The sequence below is a fragment of the Colius striatus genome, chromosome 27 (assembly GCF_028858725.1).
Source record: "Colius striatus isolate bColStr4 chromosome 27, bColStr4.1.hap1, whole genome shotgun sequence".
NCBI lineage: Eukaryota > Metazoa > Chordata > Aves > Coliiformes > Coliidae > Colius > Colius striatus.
In genome coordinates, this window is record NC_084785.1 from 1,886,388 (window position 1) to 1,895,233 (window position 8,846).

Sequence of the window (8,846 nt, forward strand, 5' to 3'; positions counted from 1 at the left end):
CCCCTTTTATACCCACCAGCCTCCCCTGTCACGGGTGACATCAGAATGGGAGCTGCTGCCCGTGGCAACACGACCGACCTCCCCTGTCACGGGTGACATCAGAATGGGAGCTGCTGCCCGTGGCAACACGGCCAACCACACCCTGGGCTGCCACAGCTCCCATCCCAGGAGCCTGGCTGTGCACCTACCAGCTGGGACAAGCAGCGTTGACAAAAGCACAGTCACTGGGGTGTGAATATTCATTTTCTTCATGTGCATCTACTGCACGGGCCAGTACATCGTGAAACTGCCTCTGCACAAGGGAACTGACTTGGTGGAAAGGTCCTTGGTTGTTTTGAGGGGGACTTGAGCTCAGGTTGCTCCCATATGATCACTGGCACCCTGCCCAGCACCGCACTGACACCTGGCCCTCAGCACCTCAGCTGCACGGCTCGAGCAGCTCTGCAGGGCCCTTCCCACCCCCACCCCGCTGGCATTTGTGCTATATTGTGGTTGCTGTGCTGATTTCATTCTTTTGGGGCAGAAAATTGCAAGATGAAGGAGCTCTACTTCCTGGCTAAAGAGAAGACAAAACATGACCATAATGTCCCTCTTTTACAATGAAACCTGAAGGTGCTGTATGATGGGGGATGAGGACTTTTCCTCCCCACAGTGAGGCCCTGTAACAGCACACACTCGATAAATACATACACACCTTCTCACCCAGCTGCAGAAACACTCTCAGACAGAGTCTTTGACTCCCTCTTACCTGATCCTCCACGGAAACTTCCGTTCCCAGAGTGTTATCTGTGTTCCTCTCGTCCCTTCCAAGGCATTTCTGGGCCAGAAGCTTTCTGTCTAGTGGGGGAGGAGGAAGTTCAGGAGCTTAACCGAAGCCTCTTTATCACCAAAGCAGAAGTTGACAGACTTCGGTTCCAAGTTAACGTGATCAGGTGCTGTGATGCCACTGTCTTCTACAGACAAAAACCCAAACCACCCTGAAACAAGGTCTCATAAGACAGCCAGGAGTTGGAAAGTCGCCTCTCCTTTAGTTGTACTGGAGATGAAAACGCCAAGTAGAAATGATTTTGAAACAACTCAGTATCTCCTCCCATCCACCCACCTGACACCTGACTCAATGCTCACTCCTCACCTCCTGGGGCTCCTCTGACACTGCTTTTCTAGGCTCAGGTCATACTTACACATTAGTGTGCAGCTGAAAGTCTCCTGCCTTATATCCCAAGGCAAAGTTATTTTGTGAGAGCTTAGATTTGGCTGTATCAAAAGTCATCTGGTAGCCAGCAAGCCAGCCTTCATAGCCCAACACTGCCCAGCCATAGATGGTTGGTCCAGAGAGATCAGTGTCTATGTTGCAGCCTAGATTTACATAGTCTCTTTTGTAGGAGGTCTTCAACTTTCCACTCTTCTTCCTGCAGAGAGAAACGTGCCATTTCATCTCTTGTAGTACACAAGGAGGTTGTTACACATAGTTTTAGTCATGTGTGTCTTCCTCAAGACCAGTTAAGTGACTGTAACACCTACCTACCCAAAACTTCACATGAGGAGCTGCTGGAGAGGGCATGAGGTGAGGGTAACACTGGTTTCTGTCTGTTTACCTGGTGCCACTGTTTCCTCCACCATCTCAAATTCTTTAAAACCCTCAAGAAACAAGACAAAAGCATGTCTGCCTGCCTTCCTTCCTTCTTCACGCCTGGACACCAGTCTCCTCTATGGAAAACAGACTTCCTTATCCTCCAGACATCATCCTGTTCCTCTGGAGAAACCTCTCACAATCCCATGACACAATTCCTCTCTCACCAATGGCTCCTTGCGCCTATTTTGCTCTCAATTCCAACTTAAAACAAATTTTTACCACCTCCTTAATCCTCTCCCCTACCTCCTTTCTCTCCACACAGCAGAACACAGGTTTGGGAGACCTTGTCCTTCTGAGCCTGGTATTATCCATCACCTTCAAAATACTCTATCCAGTGCCTGCAGAACATTCTAGAGTAAATGTTGAGCTTTCACACAAAGGCCAGAACAAGCATTTCTAATTCAAGGTTATGGGAGATTCCAGCACTCCTTAGATAAATGTAACAGAAAATACTTACCCTGTGTTTGGTACAAATGTAGTGTCCAGAGCCACCTTCAATCCTTCAGCCAGCTGCAAAGAAAAAGAGAAGGATGTCTGCTCAGAGCTCTGCTGAAATGTGCTTTGTTCTATGCTCTACTTCCTGGCTAAAGAGAAGACAAAACATGACCATAATGTCCCTCTTTTACAATGAAACCTGAAGGTGCTGTATGATGGGGGATGAGGACTTTTCCTCCCCACAGTGAGGCCCTGTAACAGCACACACTCGATAAATACATACACACCTTCTCACACCAGCTGCAGAAACACTCTCAGACAGAGTCTTTCACTCCCTCTTACCTGATCCTCCACGGACACTTCTGTTCCCAGAGTGTTATCTGTGTTCCACTTCTGGGTGAATGTAAGTCCATAGTCTTTGATCTTATATTTGGTCTTTAGACTGCCTGAAGCCTTGCCTGTGTCTGTGTTGGAAGAACCAGTTGCAGTGAAATCCTGCCAGGAGCAGAATAACAGTTTCAACACTCTGATGTCCTTGCTGGTTTTGAGGGGGACTTGAGCTGAGGTTGCTCCCATATGATCACAGCTCACCGCTTGCGATCAGTTTCTGCTGCTGTCACTCTGTCAGCAGTACCGAGGTGCTCAGCACTGGCTGGCGTGCTCATTGCCCTTCAGCACTTAGACTTGCTGATCTGGGCTGTAGGAGTTTACACAAAAGGCTCAGCTCTTCTGCTCTTTGTATCTTTGGTGTCTGAGGACCCCGTGGGAGGCTGAAGCCCTCTTGCAATGAAATCTGGCAAGGGATGTAAAGGACACGAAGGGCTCCTTCCAGTGTGTGGGCAGCAAAAGGAAGATGAGGGAGCATGTGAGCCTGCTGCTGAACGAGGTGGTGCCCTGGTGATGGAGGATACGGAGCAGGCAGAGCTGCTGAATGCCGCCTTGGCTTCGGTCTTTTGTGTGACCATTCCCCAGCTCTTACAAAGGCAATGTCATGGTCTGGTCTTGCATTTGCCTATCTGAAATAAATAGGAAAAAACCTTCTCATTAACCTCATTAATCTCTCGTTTGAGATGAAGGAAATTGATTTGCTAACAAAACCTGTTTCTCAGCTCTCTGTGGTGATTGAATTTATTATACCTTAGGCTGATACAGGCCTAAGTCCTGAGGACAAAATGCTGAAAACACTTTACGTCAGACAGTGCTGCGAAGCCTCTTACTGTGTGTGGCATTTCACAGTGCTGTGAGGTTTTGCGGTTTGGGTTTTTTTCAATAGTGTCATCTGCAGGAAAACAAGTTTTGATCCTTGCTTGAGCTAGCCTATCATGGCATCACGTGCGATATTTTAAGGGCAAAAGCTTCTGGTTTAATTTTTCAATAGTCTCTTTAAAGATACCACGTAAATGACACGTGGCCATTGAAGCTTCATGGAGGAGATCCATTGTTCTAAACTGGCACTTTGTGATGGATGAAAAAGCATACCAACACCTACTCAGTTTCAGGGACAGAGATGTCACGTAAGAGTTAAAACGTCATAGTATTATTAGTCCTGGGCTTCTTCCCCAAATTTGTGGTCATCTGGAATGCTAATATCTGTTCCCTACACACAAGATGCATTTAATTATGCTTTTAAATGGCTTTTGGCTTAAAATGACCTCAAGCAGGAGCCCAGTGTTTGCATTGTGTCAGCTGTGGTTACGCCTCCTGATGTACACTACTGACTTTTTTAAAGGCGTGCTTTCAAAGAGAAATGTAGCATTAGTGCTGAATGAAAACGGTTATGAGTAGGAAGTAAAGATCTTTTCTGTATCCAGATAAAAGTGTAAAGACAATCAGAGAGGTTTTAGCCACACTGAAATTATTAGGCCAGTCTTCTGAAAAGCATCATGAGACTATTAACTGCAGAAAGCCAGGAATCCAGGGTTTTTTCTCAACTCAAAGTCCACAAGCTATTTGCATTGTTTCAGAACGTATATTATATGCTGTGTGAAATGTATTTATGAAAGTATTTTTGCGTACACCATAAGAGAGAAAATAGAGAAAAAAATAATAGAGAAAAAATAACAGAGAAAATATCCCGTCCTCTTCAGCAGTCTACTCTCAGCCTGGCTGTGGTTCTGAGAGACATTCAGTCCAACCTCAGCCTGGCTGTGGTTCTGAGAGACATTCAGTCCAACCTCAGCCTGGCTGTGGTTCTCTGTGCCGCTCTCTCTATCCTCATCCACGCTGTGGTTCTGAGAGCTGTCCAGTCCCAGCTCAGCCAGGCTCCGGTTCTGTCTGCTGTTCTCTATTTCCTCAGCCAGGCTTTGCTTCTCTTGGTGCCTCCTCGGCTTGGCCAGCTGCTTCTCCAGCTTCTGGATCCTCTCAGTGGCCATTTCTAAGCACTGTTTTGTGCAAAGGTTCTGGGAAGAGGAGCCAGACACAGGCACTGAGCCCCTGACACAGCCCCAGCTGCTGCAGCTGCGGGACGTGGGCAGAGCAGGGGACACTCACCTTCCTTCTGAGCTGCTCCAGCTCTTTTTCTGTTGTGTGGTGATTCTCCTCCTGCAAGCAGACACAGCAGGGGCTCAGGGCTCACAGCCACAGCCTCCCTTTGTGCACAGCTCTGCACAGATTGTCTATTGGCTCCTCAGTCAGGCCCCAGAGCCTCTAATCTCCAGAGGCTGTATCCAGCCTCAGCCAGGCTGTAGTGCAGTGAACTCACCCTCAGCTGGGCCATCTCCACCCTCAGCTGCTCAATCTCCAGCTGCATTGCCTCCAGCTGACATCCCTTCTCATTGTTGCTTTCTAAATGATGTTTCCTATCACGGTTCTGGGAAGAGGATTTGGACACGGACACTGAGCCCCTGACACAGCCCCAGCCACTGCAGCTGCAGGGCATGGGCACAGGAGGGGACACTTACCTCTGCTGCTCTGAGCTGCTCCACCAACTTCTCCAGCTCCTGATTTCGCTCCTGCATGTGGAAAGGAAAACAGAGGCTCAGGGGCTGCAGCTCATCCAAGGGGTTGCAAGCAAGCTTTGGCTCTGTGAGCTCACCTTCAGCTGGGTCACCTCCATGCTCAGCTGAGCTGTCTTCAGCTTCATCTCCTGGTCTCGGTGTTGGAGATGTGTCAAGGCCGCGTTGTACTGCAAAGAGCAGCCAGACACAGGCACTGAGCGCCTGACACAGCCCCAGCTGCCACAGCTGTGGGATGTGGGCAGAGGAGGGGACACTCACCTCTGCGTTGAGCTGCTCCAGCCTTTCCAGCTTCTCCTGCACGCAGAAAGACAGCAGGGGCTCAGTGGCCACAGCCTTGTGGTGTGAGAGCCTCTCCATACCCACCACACTCTGCTGCATCTCCTCACTGCCTTCCCCTCGTGCAGAGCTCTGCACAGATTGTCTACTGGCTCCTCAGTCAGGTCCCAGAGCCTCTGATCTCCAGAGGCTGTATCCAACCTCAGCCAGGCTGTAGTGCAGTGAACTCACCTTCAGCTGAACCACCTCCACCCTCATCCGCTCCATCTCCAGAGGCAGCTTCTCCTGCACCTGCCACTGTTTCTTTACACTGGCATCCACATCGTGACAGATGTTATGCATCTGGAAAGAGGATTTGGACACAGACACTGAGCCCCTGAGCTGGCCCCAGCCACCACAGCTGCAGGGCATGGGCAGAAGAGGGGACACTCACCTCCCTTCTGATCTTTGCCAGTTGGTGACGATTCTCCTCCTGCACATGCAAAGGAAAGCAGAGGCTCAGCGGCTGCAGCTCATCCAACTGCAACCAGGCTTTGGCTCTGTGAGCTCACCTTCAGCTGGGTAACCTCCATGCTCTGCTCGGCCATCTCATTCCTCAGCTTGGCCGTCTCATTCCTCAGCTTGGCCGTCTCATTCCTCAGCTCGGCCGTCTCAATCCTCAGCTTGGCCGTCTCATTCCTCAGCTTGGCCGTCTCATTCCTCAGCTGCTGGATCTCCTGGCCTTGGCTTTGGAAATGCTGCAACACCTGAGAGCTCTGGGAAGAGAAGCCAGACACAGACACTGAGCCCCTGACACAGCCCCAGCCACTGCAGCTGCAGGGCATGGGCACAGGAGGGGACACTTACCACTGCTGCTCTGAGCTGCTCCACCAACTTCTGCTCCTGATACCACTCCTGCATGTGGAAAGGAAAGCAAGAGACTCAGGGGCTGCAGCTCATCCAAGGGGTTGCAAGCAAGCTTTGGCTCTGTGAGCTCACCTTCAACTGGGTCACCTCCATGCTCAGCTGAGCTGTCTCCAGCTTCACCTGCCGCATCTCCTGGTCTTGGTGTTGGAGATGTGTCAAGACCGCGTTGTACTGCAAAGAGCAGCCAGACACAGGCACTGAGCGCCTGACACAGCCCCAGCTGCCACAGCTGTGGGATGTGGACAGAGGAGGGGACACTCACCTCTGCTTTGAGCTGCTCCAGCCTTTCCAGCTTCTCCTGCACGGACTTCTGCATGCAGAAAGACAGCAGGGACTCAGTGGCCACAGCCTCGTGCTGTGAGAGCCCCTCCATACCCATCACACTCTGCTGCATCTCCTCGCTGCTTTCCCACCGTGCACAGCTCTGCACAGATTGTCTACTGGCTCCTCAGTCAGGTCCCAGAGCCTCTGATCTCCAGAGGCTGTATCCAACCTCAGCCAGGCTGTACTTCTGTGAACTCACCTTCAGCTGAACCACCTCCACCCTCATCTGCTCCATCTCCAGAGGCAGCTTCTCCTGCACCTGCCACTGTTTCTTTACACTGGCATCCACATACTGACAGATGTTATGCATCTGGAAAGAGGATTTGGACACAGACACTGAGCCCCTGAGCTGGCCCCAGCCACCACAGCTGCAGGGCTTGGGCAGAGGAGGGGACACTCACCTCCCTTCTGATCTTTGCCAGTTGGTGACGATTCTCCTCCTGCACATGCAAAGGAAAGCAGAGGCTCAGCCGCTGCAGCTCATCCAACTGCACCCGCGCTGTGGCTCTGTGAGCTCACCTTCAGCTCAGTCACCTCCATGCTCAGCTTGGCCATCGCATTCCTCAGCTTGGCCGTCTCATTCCTCAGCTTGGCCATCTCATTCCTCAGCTTGGCCATCTCATTCCTCAGCTCGGCCGTCTCATTCCTCAGCTTGGCCATCTCATTCCTCAGCTGCTGGATCTCCTGGCCTTGGCTTTGGAAATGCTGCAACACCTGAGAGCTCTGGGAAGAGAAGCCAGACACAGACACTGAGCCCCTGACACAGCCCCAGCCACTGCAGCTGCCGGAAATGGGCAGAGCAGGGGACACTCACCTGTATTCTGAGCTGCTCCAGCTGTCCCAGCTTCTCCTCCTCCCTGAACTTCTGCATGCAAAAGAGAGCAAGGGCTCAGGGGCCACAGCCCCAGCCCCACGGTGTGGGAGCCCCTCCACACCTCTCGCACTCTGCTGCATCTCCTCAATGCCTTCCGCTTGTGCAGAGCTCTGCACAGATCCCCTGCTGGCTCCTCTGATCTCCAGGGGCCTTCTCTAACCTCAGCTAGGCTGTGGTTCTGTGAACTCACCTTCAGCTGAGCCATCCCCGCCACCAACTGGGACACCTCCAGCTTCAGCCGATGCATCTCCTGCAGCATCTCAGAGCTCTGGGAAGAGGAGCCACACACAGACACTGAGCCCTGACACAGCCCCAGCCGCTGCAGCTGCGGGCCGTGGGCAGAGCAGGGGACACTCACCTCCACTCTGAGATGGTTCTGCCCGTTCTGCAGGTGCAGACATTTGTCCTGCACGTGGAAAGAGAGCAGGGGCTCAGCGGCTGCGGCCCATCCAACTGCACCCGCGCTGTGGCTGTGTGAGCTCACCTGCAGCTCCCCTATGTCCTCCTGCAGCTGCCACGAGGCTTGGGTCTGTCTTTCGTCGCTGCTGCTTTGGGCCGTGGCACAGCACTGGGGCAGAATCTCCTGCACTCGGAGTTCTTCCCTCACCGCTGCCATGGCTGCACCTGTGTGTCAGGGCCAGCACGCTGTGAGGGGCTCGGCCACGGGCAGTGCCGGGCGTGGGGACAGTGCTTGGGCTCAGGCTGCCCACGCTGCCTCACACACAGCACGCGGCCCAGGCTGCCGCCTTCCCCCTGCACTGCTCACAGCCACACACACAGCCCAGCCAACGCCTGTGGGGACCCTGGGGACAGCCATCCCTCACCTTCCTCTGCTCTGTCAGCGACCTCCCGCTGCAAAGCCATCGCAAGGCAGGCCGTTGGCCAGTGCTCTCCAAGCTCCTGCCAACTGGTACTGAGGTTCTCCTCGAAATGCCCCTTTTATACCCACCAGCCTCCCCTGTCACGGGTGACATCAGAATGGGAGCTGCTGCCCGTGGCAACACGACCGACCTCCCCTGTCACGCGTGACATCAGAATGGGAGCTGCTGCCCGTGGCAACACGGCCAACCACACCCTGGGCTGCCACAGCTCCCATCCCAGGAGCCTGGCTGTGCACCTACCAGCTGGGACAAGCAGCGTTGACAAAAGCACAGTCACTGGGGTGTGAATATTCATTTTCTTCATGTGCATCTACTGCACGGGCCAGTACATCGTGAAACTGCCTCTGCACAAGGGAACTGACTTGGTGGAAAGGTCCTTGCTGGTTGTTTTGAGGGGGACTTGAGCTCAGGTTGCTCCCATATGATCACAGCTCACCGCTTTCGATCAGTTTCTGCTGCTGTCACTCTGTCAGCAGTACCGAGGTGCTCAGCACTGGCTGGCGTGCACATTGCCCTTCAGCACTTAGACTTGCTGATCTGGGCTGTAGAAGTTTACACAA

General features: G+C 52.7%; 2 protein-coding genes across 4 annotated transcripts; both read right to left on the reverse strand.

Moving 5' to 3' along the window:
- Positions 1-913: 913 nt before the first annotated feature.
- LOC133628068 (voltage-dependent anion-selective channel protein 3-like) lies at positions 914-2,760 on the reverse strand. Of its 3 annotated transcripts, none has more exons than XM_062015924.1 (4): positions 2,411-2,759; positions 2,091-2,143; positions 1,182-1,409; positions 914-950 (listed from the first exon to the last, which is right to left on the reverse strand). In XM_062015924.1, the coding sequence occupies exons 1-4, from the start codon at positions 2,642-2,644 to the stop codon at positions 929-931; spliced, it is 537 nt and encodes a 178-aa protein (XP_061871908.1). In that variant the 5' UTR covers positions 2,645-2,759; the 3' UTR covers positions 914-928. The 3 variants fall into 3 exon arrangements, with proteins under 3 accessions (XP_061871908.1, XP_061871907.1, XP_061871905.1); XM_062015923.1 differs by having other exon boundaries at positions 914-953; XM_062015921.1 differs by lacking the exon at positions 914-950 and adding an exon at positions 967-1,036 and having other exon boundaries at positions 2,411-2,760.
- Positions 2,761-3,805: 1,045 nt separating this feature from the next.
- On the reverse strand, positions 3,806-8,021 carry LOC133628037 (golgin subfamily A member 6-like protein 7). Its single transcript, XM_062015762.1, has 14 exons — positions 7,890-8,021; positions 7,764-7,811; positions 7,596-7,673; positions 6,731-6,841; positions 6,470-6,562; positions 6,280-6,378; positions 6,148-6,195; positions 5,853-6,056; positions 5,533-5,643; positions 5,103-5,192; positions 4,969-5,052; positions 4,770-4,877; positions 4,559-4,609; positions 3,806-4,467 (listed from the first exon to the last, which is right to left on the reverse strand). The coding sequence occupies exons 1-14, from the start codon at positions 8,019-8,021 to the stop codon at positions 4,063-4,065; spliced, it is 1,662 nt and encodes a 553-aa protein (XP_061871746.1). The 3' UTR covers positions 3,806-4,062.
- Positions 8,022-8,846: the final 825 nt, after the last annotated feature.

What these genes read in the sequence shown, in the direction of transcription:
- LOC133628037 (XM_062015762.1), bottom strand. Translation starts at nt 8,021, where the DNA reads ATGGCAGCGGTGAGGGAAGAACTCCGAGTGCAGGAGATTCTGCCCCAG. An exon ending in AGCAGCTCAGAGCAGCAGAG is followed by an intron (nt 4,878 to 4,968) that starts GTAAGTGTCCCC and finishes TCCTCTTCCCAG; the next exon opens with AACCGTGATAGGAAACATCA. An exon ending in TGGAGATGGCCCAGCTGAGG is followed by an intron (nt 4,610 to 4,769) that starts GTGAGTTCACTG and finishes GTCTGCTTGCAG; the next exon opens with GAGGAGAATCACCACACAAC.
- LOC133628068 (XM_062015921.1), bottom strand. Translation starts at nt 2,644, where the DNA reads ATGGGAGCAACCTCAGCTCAAGTCCCCCTCAAAACCAGCAAGGACATC. An exon ending in AAGTGTCCGTGGAGGATCAG is followed by an intron (nt 2,144 to 2,410) that starts GTAAGAGGGAGT and finishes TTTTCTTTGCAG; the next exon opens with CTGGCTGAAGGATTGAAGGT. An exon ending in TTTCAGCTGCACACTAATGT is followed by an intron (nt 1,037 to 1,181) that starts GTAAGTATGACC and finishes TTTCATCTCCAG; the next exon opens with TACAACTAAAGGAGAGGCGA.